This window comes from Melanotaenia boesemani, chromosome 3 (assembly GCF_017639745.1).
Source record: "Melanotaenia boesemani isolate fMelBoe1 chromosome 3, fMelBoe1.pri, whole genome shotgun sequence".
NCBI lineage: Eukaryota > Metazoa > Chordata > Actinopteri > Atheriniformes > Melanotaeniidae > Melanotaenia > Melanotaenia boesemani.
This window is the reverse complement of record NC_055684.1, coordinates 27,395,796-27,412,733: the sequence shown is the minus strand read 5'-3', so window position 1 is coordinate 27,412,733 and position 16,938 is coordinate 27,395,796. Positions and strand designations below refer to the sequence as shown.

The 16,938-nt window shown below is 38.9% G+C and overlaps 2 protein-coding genes across 19 annotated transcripts in view; one reads left to right on the top strand and one right to left on the bottom strand.

Moving 5' to 3' along the window:
- Positions 1-10,352, top strand: part of cadpsb (Ca2+-dependent activator protein for secretion b) — a 74,227-nt gene extending 63,875 nt beyond the window's left edge. For all 17 annotated transcript variants that reach the window (XM_041980322.1, XM_041980316.1, XM_041980315.1 and 14 more), the window contains 8 exons: positions 1,063-1,218; positions 1,300-1,447; positions 1,557-1,631; positions 1,737-1,820; positions 2,161-2,193; positions 2,366-2,473; positions 8,863-8,967; positions 9,046-10,352. In XM_041980322.1, coding sequence (XP_041836256.1) covers positions 1,063-1,218; positions 1,300-1,447; positions 1,557-1,631; positions 1,737-1,820; positions 2,161-2,193; positions 2,366-2,473; positions 8,863-8,967; positions 9,046-9,222 — 886 coding nt within the window. In that variant the 3' untranslated portion in view covers positions 9,223-10,352. The remainder of the gene's footprint in view (positions 1-1,062; positions 1,219-1,299; positions 1,448-1,556; positions 1,632-1,736; positions 1,821-2,160; positions 2,194-2,365; positions 2,474-8,862; positions 8,968-9,045) is intronic.
- Positions 10,353-12,042: 1,690 nt separating this feature from the next.
- ca16b (carbonic anhydrase XVI b) overlaps positions 12,043-16,938 on the bottom strand; it is a 102,729-nt gene continuing 97,833 nt past the window's right edge. For both annotated transcript variants that reach the window (XM_041979862.1, XM_041979863.1), the window contains 2 exons: positions 16,126-16,261; positions 12,043-14,462 (listed from right to left, as the gene is read on the bottom strand). In XM_041979862.1, coding sequence (XP_041835796.1) covers positions 14,316-14,462; positions 16,126-16,261 — 283 coding nt within the window. In that variant the 3' untranslated portion in view covers positions 12,043-14,315. The remainder of the gene's footprint in view (positions 14,463-16,125; positions 16,262-16,938) is intronic.

Here is a 16,938-nt window from a genome sequence, read left to right as displayed (position 1 = left end):
TGCATTCTACTCTACAGTTCATGTATCTCCCCAAAGATGAAATCCACAGAAATTTGCTGTCACGACCTGGCTGAAAGGCTGCAAAATAAAATGGAGAATGTCAATTTATAAAAATTAAGATAGTTTGATTAAAAAAGAAACAAAGGTTAAAGTCAGCAGGGATAATACATAAAAAAATTGTAAGATCCATCAGCAACAGCTGGGATCCCTCACTGAAATGCCTTCTTATCCACATTTTCAGAGGTCCGGCCACTTAAGGCAGGTCGTAACAGAAATGGGGGGGCCTGTCCTGAACAGCGCTGCTAAGCAATGTGGCCATAGGTTCATCTCTGACCTTTACCGCCTGCCAGTAGTCTGATTGGGAGGGAGGACAGTGTTGTCCATTGGGGATGATAAAGTGAAGAGGCTTGGAGGCAAGAGTCCAAACCTCTCTGTTTTATCACATCTCCTACCCACCTCTGCATATTTCATGTTTCCCAATCAGCTTCACTCAGGATGCTCCAGTAAAGGTCTGCATGGTTTATTTGGTAAATCTGTCAGGGGCCCCACCAGCCTGGGGACATGGATGTTGAGAGAGGGCCTGTGATAAGTGAAGCCCTTATTAAATAGATATATTTTTTTTCTTTTAGACTCATTTTAGTATTTTTTTTCTTTTACATGCCCTCCCTCACGTCTCCATTCCCTTTTCCTTTGTCTTGATACAATGTGAGCAGCTGCTGTATTTACAGTGATTTTTCCTGCATGTGGACACTTCACATACCAGTCAATAATCATGCTCTGCAGTATGGTTATTGATTTCTCACAGTAAACCCTACTTGGACCTCTTCACCCATACACTGACTGTCCAGACACATCTGTGCAAAGAAGAAGTGAGACATTTGGACAGAGCCGTCAGTGTATGGTCAGAGTAAAATTTCACTGTGTTTGGGTGTAGAGGAGTGGCATCTCCTCTGCACCTGCCACACGAATCCCCATCCTTTTTCAACCTCTGAGTCGCTCTCTGCAGCAGGGTGACCTTTGCCTTCTGACCTGTGTGTCTTCATGTGTTTGGCTCGATGGCAGTAACGGCTCTGGGACATCAGAGGACCTCTTCTGGAAGCTGGATGCCCTTCAGACTTTCATCAGAGACCTGCACTGGCCTGAGGAGGAGTTTGCCAAACATCTCGAGAGTCGCATCAAGCTCATGTCGAGCAACATGATCGAGAACTGCGTCAAGCGGTGCGTGACTGTGCATGAGACAGGACAGAGGTCTGACATTTAATAATGCTTCTCATTCTTTTTTTCCACTTGCATTTTTAGGACCAGGATGGCATTTGAGTCTAAGCTGGCAAAGAGCAGTAAGTCCACAGATTTTCGCGTTTCTCCATCACTATGCACCATGTTCAATGTAATGGTGGATGCCAAGGACCAATCAGCTAAACTGTGTGCCATGGAAATGGGCCAAGAGGTAAAAACATGACCCAAGTCATAAATCACATGTTGGAGGATGACTCTTCGGGGTTTTAAATCTGCTCACATGAATATTTTTCGTGAAATTTCCAATTTATTTCTTGTAGAAACAGTTCCACTCCAAAATAGATGAGCTGATTGAGGAGAGTGTGAAGGACATGATCCAGCTTCTGATTGCCAAGGTGCAACTGTATTTCAGCTGTGGCATTTATGTCAAGTTTGTCAAGCAAAAGCAAACATTACATTAATAATAGGCTGATCTTTTAAATGTTTTCCTTATTTCTCAGTTTGTTGCCATTCTGGAGGGAGTGTTGGCTAAGATTTCCAGATATGATGAAGGAACTCTCTTTTCTTCTTTCCTCTCTTTCACGGTGAGATGAGACTTTAGTCTTTAGTCTCAGTTTATTGTCACTGAATCTCTTCTTTACAATTTGTGACCAGAAAATACTACACCCATCCTAAGGTTTACACAAAATACAGTTTTGCACTAAATAATAATAATAATAATAATAATATTTTGTGTCTCCTGATATACTGTAACATAAAATATATGAAAAGTTTTGCTTAATGTATGAAATAAGAAAGAGTGCTTGTAGAAAGAAAATTGATCTAAGAACTGTGGCTTTGCATCAAAACATGTTAAAGTTACTGACATCAATGGTTGTTACAATTTCCTCACCCAGTAATGAACAGTTTCTGCTCTGATTTCAGGTGAAAGCTGCCTCAAAATATGTGGATGTACCTGTAAGTTCAACAACATCCCACCATTCTGTTTGCCTGCAAGCTTGTATGTTTACAGCTGAGTAAAATACTTGTAATCAATGAGAGCGGTTTCTGTCACTGGCCTTTTTAAGGTAGTGTTCGAGTGGTCAGTCATCTCTTGAGTCATGTCCATGTTGTGCTTCTGTTTTTACAGAAACCTGGAATGGATGTAGCCGATGGCTATGTGACCTTTATGCGCCACTCTCAGGACATGCTTCGTGATAAGGTCAATGAGGAGGTGTATATAGAAAGGTTATTTGATGTAAGTAAGATGCCTTCTCCTCCACTCACAAAGGGAGGGGCCTTCCAAAATGTGGCAAAACAACAGGGCAGTGAGGGATAAGTCCCATTTTGAGACCAGGAAGTGTACTTCAGCCTGGCTTAAGAGGCTTTTCTGATCCTCTACTCCTCTTGACTTCTCTTTTTCTGTCTGTCTCTCTCCTCTCTGAATCACAGTTGCCCTCTGCATTCTGGTGTGCATCACCACTGTGCTTTTGGGCCTTTGTGTTAAAAAAAAATAAATCTTCCATTTACAAAGAGTCCATAAAAGCATATCCAAAAAAGAAAAAAAGAAAAAAGGGATTATCTGAAGCAGTGCTCTCTGTGGAAAGAACAGAACTATCCATAGTGATTTCTTGCCAGGATGCCAGTATTTATTTTCTTTTTCCTTTCTTTTTTTTTTTTTAAGATCATCTCTGTACTTTCAGCTTTCAGATACTTTCCACTTAGAGCATGTCAGCCCCCCGAGGAAGTGACACTCAGTCCACAGTGAAACCACCCATGCATTTTCTCTACACAATGTGAAAATGCTGGATGGGCCTGGGTCACATCATGATGTCAAACTCAGAGGCTGACATGTCATAAAGCTCTGATCTGTTAGAGCAGTGGTTCCCAACCTGTGGGTGGAGACACACATTGAGGGGTAAACATGAGGGGCCACAATGAAGAGAAACAAAAGGAGAGGAGACTACATTCAATGTTTCTGTCTGAAGTGCATCATATACAACATTTGAAGCTGTTTTTTTTTTACAGTGAAGGTGGTCACATTTAAAGTAACTTTGATTCATTTGCTTTATTAATCATTTTCTGTGTATGTTTGTTGGATCTATAATTAAGGCAAAGCTGCAGTAACTATACAGTTTACTTTTTCTATCTTTGTATTTCACCTGAAGAATAGTTTAGCAATAAATGACAGCTGCTCAGGTTTAGTAGTATTTTGTAGCATAACAAAGCTGAACTTTACTGTTTCATCTCTGAGCCTTTAAGGCGCCAAAAGGAGAATAGATTACACATGTGTGCACACAAAAAAACACCTGTTTCCACATAAAAGCTGTGTTTTTCTAAAGCCAGATCATGCATACCTCATGCATGATTATTTGAAAGCAAACTAAGACTCATACAGACTAAAAATTGCACACGGACAGCTCTTACACTCCTTATTATCATAATATTTTTCAGTCCACGCTCACAGACAGCTGTATTAATAGGTGCTATTACCAATTCAGGAACCGCATTGTAAATAATTGAGTGTGTACTAAATTTTATCAGGCCTTTACAGCTGCAGCTGGGTGTAATGTTCATGCGTAGGGATATATGTGTTGGCAATGTTAACAGACCTTGCCCATGCGTCTATACTATCATTTTGTTCTTACTGCTGCCAGGGTCCTGTGCTCTGAACATATAGAGTTGATAACCTTCATCAACGTTTCCCCTTCAGAAGTGTTTGCTCTGTAATTTGAGAACTGTGACCACCAACTAAAACACATTTCCTTCTCTCCTCTTCCTTTGTGTAAATAATTTTCCCATTGCACCTCTTTATGGCTATCACCAATATAATGCGGTGCAAGCAGACTTTTGTATGCTAGTGCAGGGAGTATTTACCCTTCATTTATGGCTAAATGTTGGGGGGTGGGAATCAGACTCATGCACATGCATACTATTTCATGACTAAAATTTATAATGGAACAATTAGCACTTATAGATTTTTTTAATCTGATGAGAATGATGCAGATCTCTGCCTTTGTGCACGCACACAGTTTGGTCATGGAGCCTAAATGAGTTTTATGCATCTGGCCCCTGAGTTCTAAAGTTAAATTAAAGCCATTTAAAAAGGAAAGCACTCTCGGGTTAATGAGAATGACATACCAAAGAGCACAGACATGTACCAGAGAGCCCCAGCCATAGAGTTGGGAACCAATGTGTTACAGAGTGAAGAGAGCACTGTCTTATCAAACATAATCCTAACAGGATACATTGACATGAATGTGTCCTCCATGTGTGATTTGATCGACACATAATGCTGTGACGTGTGTGCTTCATGTCATTAACACAGACCTGTGTCTGCACAGGTGTGTGACAGCTGTGTGTGTTTGACACTTTTTTCTGTGAGGCAGTGACGTGAAGTTTTTATGTCTGACAGACGCTTGGAAGCCTCCCTTTGGTTTTTCTGTTTTTTTTGTGTTGGCTGTAGAAGCAGGAGTTTTGTGCCAAATAAACGTAATATTTTTTTCCTGTCAAAGCGTGAGGAGTGAAGCTGTTGTGAAGTGGGTCTGCTTTCGTCTTTGAGGTCGACACCAGGTCCCCTGTCTGTTTGTCAGTATTTTTAACGTAGAGTTTTACCCTTTGTGTCCTCTGTGTGGCCCCAAAGTGCACCAAAATACTACTCAGCACTGTCATGTTCAATGAAAGGTTTTTACAGCTGTGAATGTTTCAGTTTTGGTATTTTAAATTGCATGCTAACCTAAAGTTGTCAGTGTTGTTCTTTTCTCTAATTTAATGCATGTGTCTTCATCCATTTGCATGCATGTGGAAGTTGTTTCTAGATGCTGCACAGGCTCTACTTTATCTCTCTTTCTTTCACTAATTTATTTCAATCCTTTTTAATCTCTTCTTTTTCTGATTAACACCATTCCTGCTGCCTCCTTCTATTAAAAAAGTGGCACTTATCTCTAGCGTGGCGTTGTTTTATCACATTATGTTGGTTGGCATGATTTTAGAGTCAAATAATCTTCCTGTGTACATCTTCTAGCATGACCCTCCTCCTCAGAGTTCTGCCTCATCTGCACATAGAGCAGCCTTCCTTAGCACGTACTAAGCCACTCACCTACCTGCGAGGTCTGCATGCACTGCACGCTCAACTCGACTGTGAAGTGGACAGGCATCTGCATAACCAGACTCCAACCATTCTCCAAATCCTTATCTAATTAAACCTCAAGTAAAATCTCAACAGCCAAACAATTTAACTACACACACTTCTAATTTGGGCTTCACAAGCTTCTGCTTTCCTGCCTACTCACAAGTTTAAAGTTGACTTCTCTTCTTGGAGGTATGACAACTGTTTCTTTTAGACATGTGTGCTGTTCTCTTGTAACTTTAAACTGGGAAACGATGACCTAAAGCAAACTAGAGAAAAGCTACAAGAAAATAGCACCCATCTCCCTGCCTGCTAACCATTTTCTCACTTTCATTCTGTATTTCTTTTTGCTAATGAATTTGTGTCAAAACTATAATTTCCTTTCCCCTGTAGTAGTTTCATATCTGCAGTGTAGAGCATTTTAGATGCGGCTCTGCATTTCCATTTGAATAAATTATACATAAAGGCTAAGTAATTGCCTTCAGTAATGGATGGGCCATGCAGATTTTGCAAAATATTGATTTGAACATTTTCAAGTCGTTCTAAAGGTAATTGCAGTTTAAAACAGATAAATCTGTTAACACTTTATGACTTCCCTCTGTTTCATTAATTCCTTGGAGTAGCTGTAGAATCAGTGCACTGAGTAAATGTCTCTGAAATGCCTCCTTTCAGCCTTTCAGAGTACCATACGAGAGGTTTGTGTGTGTGTGTGTGTGTGTGTGTGTGGATGCCATTCTGGTGTGTCTGAGAGTGTTCTTTTTCAAACATCTAAGCATGAAACTAACCAGTTTACCTTCACAGATCAAAAGAATTTATTTTGATTTTATGTAAATACAGACAAGACAGTCAGTACTTTATTGATGTGCATTTAGGTCTGTAAATTCTCATACATACTCATCAAAATTTAAAGGAATTAACTTTCTTCAATCAGGCTTTTTCAGATAACCTTTAAAAGCTCCTTTAACACTTTTGGGAAATAACACATGTTTCCAGTTTGAATTAGAAATAGATTTACTGTCTTCTGTTTGCTCAAAATGAAGCTTACTCTAGTACAGTGGTTACCAACCTATTTTCCTGTCTTCCTTCATGCAAATACTAAAAAGCCATGGACCCCCTGCTCCACCCAGTGCAGAAGCCTTACTTGGTTATATGCTTTCAAAAGTGAGATACTCACCATAAATAAAGTATTCTGGCTGAGTCCTGTTCTTTGATGAGGCCAAAGTTAAATTAATAACATATAGTCTTATTTTTCTTACTTGTAATAGGGCTAATGTGTGGACATTAATCACAATGGCTCTAAATGTTCAAAGCCACAGGGACCCCCTGTGCTCTTTGAGGGAACCCCTTAGGGGGTCCTGGACCCCAGGTTGGGAACCACTGCTCTAGAAGACAATTAGCTGTGTTTAGCATTCAGACAAGAAAAAACCCATCATGCAGCAGGTAACAGCATCTTCCAATCGGTATCTCAGCTTGACATAAATAGTTTTTTTTTTTTTTTTTTTTGGTTTTATTGGGGTTTTTGCTCAGGAAAGTTCCTCACTGAGTGAAATGACCTGGTGTAAGTCGCAGTGGTGTTAAGAACTGGTTAAATTCTTTAAATATTAAGGACAGGAAATCCAGTGCTGCCTGAAGTTTCTCCTTTAGCAGAGGAGACTGATCCGATCCACAGAGTCCTTATCTACTTTTAAGAACAAGCTGAAGACTCAGCTGTTTAAGGAGCATTTCCTCACTTAGCTTAACTCTTCTACTCGTCAGAACGAGTTAGAAAGATTTCTCCAGCTCTTCGGCAAAACTCAGCACTTAATAAGCTGCATGCACTTACGCCCAAGATGATATTGTGTGATGAAATCGTGATCTCGTAATTGAACAAAGGACTATAGTAGGGAGGGAAAGGGGGGGAAAAAGCACTGCCTCTAGCACTACATGACAGCACCTGGGTCCAACTGGACTCACAGCAGTCTGACTACCACTTAATTATAATGTCGCATCTTGTTTGAATTCTTGCTTGTGTTGTTCCTACTCACAGATGTAAGTCGCTTTGGAGAAAAGCGTCTTCTAAATGACTGTAGCATAGAATAGAATTGCAGTATTTCTTTTACAGGTTCAAGAAAATGTGTTTATGTAAAGATTATAGGACTTCATTCTTCTAGTTATTTATTTATTTTTTAAGTAATGATTTTTCCACTCAATCTTTATGGTGTATTAACTTCTGTGCTACTTCTGAGTAACATCTGAGTTTCTTCCTCAAAGGTTTAAGCTAAACTACCCACAGATATCAGAGTATAATAGTCTCATGTATTTTACAGCAAAGAAACAAACATACTGTTTTCAATAAATATAATCAGTCCTGTAACAAAAACTTGGAGCAGTTTTGAGAAAATGGATGTTTTAGAAAAGCTGGATTCCACTTCAGAAACTCACACAGCTTTGATGAAGATTAACTCCTTTGTAAATTATACCTTTATTTCTAAATTCAAGCTCTGTGATTGCAGGTCAGTATTTTAAATGAGATATTGTTAGTAAGTGTCCGTGAAGGAGATGAAGACGGAAGGCAGTCTCAGTGGTGGATTCAGCTGTTTAATTATCCAGAAGAGCAGCAAATGTTACTGTCGCTCAGAAGTCTGTTGCAGAAGATATTTACTATAAATTTGATTTCCTTCACACGTAATGGGAGACTGTTAAATTAGACGAATTATGACTAATTATAACCTATGAAATGGAAGACCTGGCTTATAGACGGATTGAGAAACAAGTCCTCATTCTGAGGATTAAAACAAAGAGACCATGAGACGTATAGTAGGTGTAAACCACGCAGATAGAATCTCTTTTCTGTCTCCGATTGTGTGTCTTCAGCTTATTTTGCCTCTCTTTACACTTGCTGTCTGTTCCATTTCCGTTATTTTCTTTCAGATTGGTATCTCCTCGTGGTCATTTTCTGACCCAGTTTTGCTGGTTATATGTTTCCTTTTTGCTCTGTTGTTTAACATCTTAAGGCTGTTTTTCAGTTGTAGTTATTTTGCATCTATAGTGGGTTGTCATGCTTCAGTTTCGTAATCTTGTGTCATTTTATTTCTCAACTTGGTCCTTTTTTGTCTGGTTTCTTGTCTTTTCTGGCCAATCTTTGTCCTTTTTGCAACTGTTTACCATCTGTTGGTTATCCTATCCTTTATAATTGTTTCCTTTTTAGGTTTCTGTTATATTTTGTGTCTCCTTCTGTTACATGATTTATAATTTTGTATACAACCAGAGGATCCTAGGCCAGGTTGGCCTATTCAATAATCTTTTCATGCTTGTGAACTGGGATGGAGACATAGGTTTAATATTTAATATTTCTCTACTTTCTAATATCTCTCAAAATGATGCTTAAATATACATTAATATAAAAAACATGAATAACAAGATTTACTTAATGTGTTTAGCTGTAGTTTATGTGTCTCACAGGTTAGTTTTACGTCATGGTGTCTTGAGTATGTATGTGGGTGTGTGTTTTGCTGGAGAGTGTTGTTTATGTGTTTCAGCAATGGTACACTGCCACCATGAACCTGCTGGGGACCTGGCTCACTGAACGCATGGATCAGCAGCTCCACGTCTACCAGCTCAAGATCCTCATCAGGATCACAAAGGTAGGCCAACAGGCAGGGGCTGAGCTTACAAGACGCCCAGAATTCCCGCCTTGCTGACGTCTCTCTGTGTTCCTGTAGAAAAAGTACAGAGACTTCCGGCTGCAGGGTGTCCTGGACTCCACCCTGAACAGTAAGATGTACGACACGGTACGCAACAGGCTGACCGTGGAGGAAGCCACTGCTTCAGTGAGGGAAGGAGGCATGCAGGGCATCTCCATGAAGGACAGCGATGAGGAAGATGACGATGACAACTAGAGCCTGTGCACTGACACTTAAGCCCGTCCGTCTGTCCAACCCCTCCCGCCGCCTCTCACCCTGACCCCCCTTTCACACTTTTGACTTTAGCCTGGTTACCGATGCATGTAACAACTCAGATAGCCACTATAGGACCTCTTTGTCAGCTCGAAATGCCGATGAAGGAACTATTAACTAATAAAATAGAACTTATAATGAAGAAAATCAAAATAAAAATGTCAAAAAATAACCATGATTGGCAGTTTAGCTGTGTCATGAAAAAGATAGCACCTATCTTTGATCTTCATTTCTAAATTCATTTTTATGTGTTACTAAGCAATATGGAGAACCATTTGTTTGACAATGTTGAGTGAGATTAATAGGTGTGTCCCTGTCCAATGCAAACCTATATGGCGCTTCTTTGTCGTATTCTACATTCATTAATGGTACATTGTCGTGATGATGAGTGTGTGGACCCTTTTCTTTGTCTCGTCTGTTTTTAAGTGAATGCCAACTGCTTCAAACTGAAAATAAAACCTCTGTATTTGTTTACGGCTGTTAACAGATAAACTGTTGTCTACTCACTGTTATTAACATTGACAGTAAGTCTAGACCTGCATTTTTATCATCTGTCAATGCTATGTGATCTCATCTCAATTACTAATTAGACGCTGTTCAGCAGTAATATGAACTTCAGCGAGTGGGTATTCAGGAGATGCAATATCCTCATAGCTCCATTTTGATAACTTGGAAGATTCTATTTTTATTTCAACATTAAAAAGGCCTTGAAACAGGTTCTATTTTAATTGAGTTGCACTTTTACAGAGAAAAGAGCAAAAATAATTTTTTTTATTGAGAAAAAAAAAAGTTGGTCTGTCCTTGTTCTGTAACTGTGTAGAATGAGATGTCTGGCATTTGTTTGGGTCTCACTGTTGTTTTGTATATATTATATAAATATATATATAAATATAAAATGCTGTACATTGCATTCTGAGCCATCGCTGCATGCCTGTGGGTTCCCAACCTCCCCAAACGCTTTCTGTTTTTTGTGTGAATTAGCTGGTGGATTCATTCTTGCTTTTGCCTTATGAAAGCCAACAGTTGTAATATGCAAGAGCTGTGGCCTCTAAATAAAAATTATTGTACATGTGCATCCTCTGTCATGTTTACCTGCTGCCCCTCAAGACAGTTGGAGACACACTGATCTGCATATAAAGCAGCAGTGGAAGGTACCTGCATTAACTCAAGTTCCTTAGATACCTGCTGTCTGGGTCCAGCCGCAGACTGAAACAGTGTAGTAGACACATTTTTAGATGCAGAGTGACTTTTGCACTCTGGAGATGATACTCAGCTGTGACAGATGTCCATAAATCAGCATAGAAATAACAGAAAATGAGCCTGTGTAAAACTCCAGAACTGAATCAGTATTTTCTTCAGCTGTTTTAGTAGTCTGTATTCAGACAAGCAAACAATTCTATTCTACTTCTTATGTGCACTTTACTTTCAAATGAAAATATTTGCACTTCTTTATGTGAGAAGGAAAATGATGATGAAACAGATTTAACATCAACAGCAGGTGAAGCACTGAAACTTGGCTCCATGTGAAAATAGTAAACAAAACAAAACAAAAACATTAAAATAGTGTTGCTTTACATGGTATAGGATAAATACTTTATGACATTATAAATAATATGTGTGATAAATGTATCAGCCACAGTCAAAGACATTAATAAAGAGGAATACTTTAAGTTGAATCTCTAAAATCCTAGATTTCTACTATCCCTTCATTTTGCAGAGGCAGAGGTAAGCTGCTCTTTTCTCAGAAGTATCAAGGAATATTGGTGATCCAGCTCTGCAAATGCCATCCAAAGCCCCAGATGACAGGCTACATCACCCCCTCTCCTCCCCAAAATGAAAGGGTAGGACCAAGCGGGAGGACTGGGACCTAGCCTTGGTGTGCCCGAGTTCATAGGGCAGAGTTCCAGAGACGATCTTCCTTTTTCACAAACTAAAATGCTCTCCGTAGATGCTAATGAGCTTGATTTACATGCAGTTTACATGTTAGTACTGTAATATTAACAATAATAACAATAATGTATTACTTCAACTTTTACACAATCCGTGTACTTTATCTTGCTGTTTAGTGGCAAACTGACAGCAGGGGGCGACATGAGGTATAGGTTTCCTGCTGCCAAATGTTTCATGTGATATAAAGAAGCACCGTACACCACACACTCATTACATACCAGCACAATCTCACTATTAAATAACATTATATTATGACATATAAATTGTAATAAGAGAGTACCTCCATGATATTGTAGTATAAACATGACATGATTGACTAGACCTTTTTCCTTATTAATTTAACCACTGACCACAGCCTAAATGAGCCAACACTGCCCCCATGGAACCCTACGTAAATGCCAGAATAATCTGCTCTACATCCCAGCAGGGACCTCAGAGGAGCAGCTATGATTACTGGGATTTTGCTGTGGAGACTTAAAGAATAAATTTTCTGTGAGAGTAAGATCCACCACAGAGCCATGCAGCAAACCAAATCATTGCATGAAAATGTATAAGGATGTGATCAGAGAGGTTACAGAATTTGTTGCTGCAGCAAGTGTCTGCACTAGTGTAACACTGAGGATTAAAAAATAAAAAAGTCCGTAAGAGTTGTAGTAAAGAGACATTTGAAAGTGAACCCAAGTGATCAGCAAGCTGAACTTTAACTCAAATGTTGGGAGAAAATTCAAGATTGTGCAAACCCTCCATTTTTAGAAAGGATGCCGTTCACTGAAAAACTGAATACATATAAATAAATCAAGAAAGAGCAACATCCAGGGTTGAAAAGGGATTATAATTATCGCCACAAAATAACGCAGAGACGAATATCGGCCCAAATAAAATACAATTTACAGTCTGGATTTGAAACCTTATTTTCTAATGTGAGGAAAGCATCACAAAGTCAGATTATCTGGAAGGTGAGTTCCTGAGGCTTGAACAGAAACATGCTTAATTCTGGTTAAATTCACACCTTTGACACTGGAAATCTGTACTGCACGCTTTTAACAATTTTGATTTTAAATTCTTGTTGATTAAATAGATCTCAGGACAAAACCACTTACATTGTTTCAAACTGGAACCACATCTTTGGTTACAAATAAAGCATCATCCCACCAAAAAAACTACAGTGTATAGAAAGTTTTCACCTCCTCATTTTTTCATGTTTTATTTATTTACAGATTGTTTATTTTTTTTTCTCTTTTTTTCTGGACACTGATCAGCAGACTTTTATGTCAAGGTAAAAAAAAAGAAAAAGTTGAAAAGAAAAAAAAAAAAAATTATATTAATTCATGTATATTTGTGGGAAATCAACACTGAAAAAAATTGCACAAATCGTGAAGAATCTCCCCTTTTCTGAGATTTAAATCATCACTGGTTGCATAACAAGTTACACCTCTGTGTGATGACATTTTTTTCAAAGTCCAACAGTTCCAGTTTCTCAGGACAAAAAAAAAAAAGGTCTTATAAATGCAGATGAAAACTCAAAAGAAAATGCTGATGTTAACTTAAAAAGTTCCAACATTGGACAAGGATTAACAACATTTTTTCAAGGCACTGAATAGCATCTTCACCAGGAGGGCCGGAGAGGATGCTCCTCCGCTTTAAAATCTACTAAAACTGCGAAACGTAAAGAATTCCTACAGGAAACTGTGCAAGAGCTGCAGCAGTATTTCTGCAGGAATGTCTCATGTCCTAGAGCGGTGAAGTCGGAGCGTAGACCACAGTCCAGTCGAGAATTAGAGGCAAGTCTTTAAAAGATTTGCACATCACTCACAGCAGCTTGGCAGCATTTCACAGAAGAACGCTTAAGTATCCAGAAGCACAAAGCTGATAGACACGTCCTCAAACACTCTTCTACTGAATACGAAGGAAATAAAAACTTTTGGGCTGACTTGATGTTTTCCATTTGGAATTAATTTTGTTGAGCCCACCAACATTGGTTTTCACCTTGACCTACAGCTCTTTTTGTGTGTTGATCAGTGTCAAAACGAAATGCGAATTACATAAACTGTGTTAAAATGCTGTAAAATAAAACATGAAAAACTTTGTGTGGAGTGAATACTTTTTTCTTCTTTTTTTTTTTCTTTTTTTTTTGTAGGCATTTCATTGTGTCGGTACAGATACATGGGTTATAACAGCTGAGCTTGGACTGCTGAGGTTAAAAAAAGCAACAACAAAAGCTGGGAAAAATAAAAGGACATGATTAGAGATTTGTAGGCAATACATGAGAAGCTACAAAATCTTCCAAAATATGAATCATCACCAAGGCCAGTGGACAAATATGCAAAAGATGTGTACAGAATGTACAGAAAAAAAAAGGAAAAAAAAAAAAAAAAAAAGAAAAACATAACAGCTGGCTATTAAGGATATAATATATGTGTATATATATATTTATATATATATATATATTACAAAACAACAATATAAATCCCTGTAAAAAGCAATAAATGTTCACATTAGATGTTGTAACACACTTTTAACAAAATAAGCCATTAAGTACATTTTACAGACAGCAGTGAGATACTGGGACAATAATGTATAGGCAGCTATGAGTCTCTTCATGTGTGAGGAAAAAAAAAAAAGACTTCGCCCACGTTGAGCAGAGCCGCAAAAGAGTATGACTGAAGTGAGAAAATACATGCTGGGCTATGTTAGCAGGTGATGGAGTGTTTTGTGTTGAGACTTTATTGGAAGTGGGTTGCCTTCCCTCGTCCGGATCTTCATGCTTCAAGGTCTCGATGCGGTCCAAGATCCCAGTTTTGTTGCGATGCCGGAATTTAAAAGTTTCACTCACTGGGTTTAGGCAGTAACACTGATAGTATAGTGCAAACTGGACAGAGCTGCTTTTTCCTCATGTCAACTTAAACAGGTGCAAATGCTCAGCAGGAGAACATTTAAGACAAGAAATAAAGGACAAAAACATAAATATCAAAAAACTTTTATCAGTATAAAAAGTAATAAGGTTATTCGTTTAATCAATAGTCTGGCAAAAAAGGCCTCAGAAAAGTTCTTGGATTTTTACAAATTAAGTGCCTGCATGAATGTCCTCAGACGAGAGACTCCATGCTCTCTCCAGGGTCCGACTCGTCTGCAATCACCACCACCCCATTAGTGTCCATGTGCATGGGGCTCAGGCTGCACTCTCTGTTACTGACCAGGCTGAGCATGGCTTTGTAAAGGTACTGGTACTGCTCCTGTGCACACAAACACAAACATGCAACAGATTAATAACACTATCCATCACTTTTCACTGTAATCTCTTTATAACTGGATGAGACAAAACTTTGACTGGAAACACTGTCTGTAAATGTAGCTGAACACATTCAATTATGGGAGTTTAGCTGGAAGCGCGCCTTCCCTCCAGCTGCTTCCTGGAATTGTGAGTCATCAAAGTTAGGCCCCAGTTCAGTCAGTAAACCCCCCCCAAAACTCAGTTTTTGCTTCTTTTCCTGTTTGATTCTCAAAGGAGGGCAAGATCCCACCTCTTCTTCACCATTTGTCTCGATGAGGTCAGCTCAGCTCCGTATCCAGGACCTCTGGACAGGGCCTCTGCTCTGATTACTGCATGTTCTGCTAGCACAGACTCGTTTAAGCTTCTCTTATGGGAGTGACAAAGAGCATTTGCCTTACAGCAAATTTCAGTGCATGCAGTCACACACAGTACTAGAAGGGAAAAACTGGATTCACCACTGAGACCTCAACATTTCCCAGACTGGACTGATGCGTAATGTAACAGGAGAGCAGGTTAAGGAAGCTTTTTTTTAATGAAAGGAAGGTGGTAAACCAGCAAAGCTGTACATTGCATAGCATGTTAATTCTTATATTGATTTAGATCCCCAGTTTGGTCTCCTCATATACATAAACATGAAGCCAACAAAGTCAATTGTTTATTATAAAAGCAGAAGCTGAAAAATAACAGGTTTTTACCAAATAGAGCCTCAAGCTTCAGACAGCATTTTAAATTTAAACTCTGTTAAACAACACCGTTAATGCAGGCATGCTCTTAAAGTGAGATTTAATATGTTCTCTGTATCTGATCTACTGTGTGAGCTATCAACCACTGCTATTCAGAGCTCCAAACACCTCAACCATCACTAGTTATTGATGCAGGAATTCCGGTTACCATGACTAAACATTAATCAGACATAAATAATTTACTTGGTACATTTAATGAGGCTGAGTTATTAATAAATCAGCTTTTTTTTCCTTCCTTCAAGTTAAAGATTGGGCCCCAATTCTGATATCCTTTTTAATCATTCAACTTTAAAATCTTTTTAGAAAACAGATTTTCTGAGTCTGCCTTTAACACCACAGTAATCGTGACAAAATGTCCAAGGCCTGTGAGTTGTAGCATCATTAAAACCATCATACTGGAGCCTTAAAACAAACTGGTGCTACGTTTGAAAAAAATAAAAAATGCTTTGTATACCTTTAACCTCCCACAAAAAATTTACATAAATGAATAACATTGAAAACCGTGACTTTCTCTGCACCAAATTTAATTTAATGGGTGATGAACACAACTGAGCATTTAATCATTGAACTCCCAGTTGTCAGGCGCTCCCAGAGAAACACTGAAAACTGAACTTGAATCTTTTGAGTGGACTAAAAAGGAAAAAAATCAGCTCTTAAGAGATGTCAATGTGGCTCCATGTCCACTGGATGAATGTGTGTTTGTATCTACTGACTTGTTTTTTCACTACCTAGGAAAAAGAAAAAGAAAGTGGGAACTTCTTTAAAAAAAAAAAAAAAAAAGTTCACCATGAGCGCAGATTTAAACTTCATGCATCATCGCTTCAAATTTTTCAGCTGATACCTCCAAAACCCCCGTTTGTGTTTACATCAGTGCAAACTTACTATATCAGTGAAGACTCCCGGCCTCATGAGATTGATCATCTTAGCCACCTGATAGATGTCAACAAGCCCCTCATCCTCCAGCTGCTGGGACAGCGTGGTGAGGGCGCACAGCATCCCCGCTGACACTGCTCCATACCTGAGTGAAGATGGTCAAAATAAGCTCTGAGTAACTGTTCTTTATGTCTGGTGTTCCTCCGAGTCTTCCTTGTTTTAAATGACAGTACAGAGTGTGGCTGTTTTCTTGTGTGTAGTTTTAGCAGTTGAATGCCTTCATGTTAGAATCCTGTAAAGTAAGTGAGGACAAATTGTCGCCTTATTTATTCTGGGATGACTTCAAAGAAAATTATGATTGAAGGAAGACCAAGAGATGAATGCTGCTCAGATAGCTGAAATTCACACTAATAGCAGCTGAGCTGCTGCAGACTGATGCATGTAGGGAAGACATCGGCTGGGAGCGTGGATGCTCTTGTGGTTGCCTAGTCCTTGCCTTGGCCCTTGTTGTTTGTTCTAGTGGTGACATGTAGATTCTTAGTGCTGGCATACACTTAAAGACTCTGTAACCCGAAGCCATGCAAAGCACTCAACATTTAGAGCTTCTTTTCCTTCCTACTGGTGCAAACATGACGACTAAGAGGGGGTAATTAAACATTAGGGGAGACTTTTATTTCTTCTAAGCCTTTTAAATCCATAGCGTGCAAGTCCAACAGCATCTGATGAAATCAGGCACATAACCCTGGATTTAACTTAAAATCGAGCCTAAAGAATATATCCGTGGTGAATTCTCAGCTGTGAAGTGACAAAATAAAGGTAAAC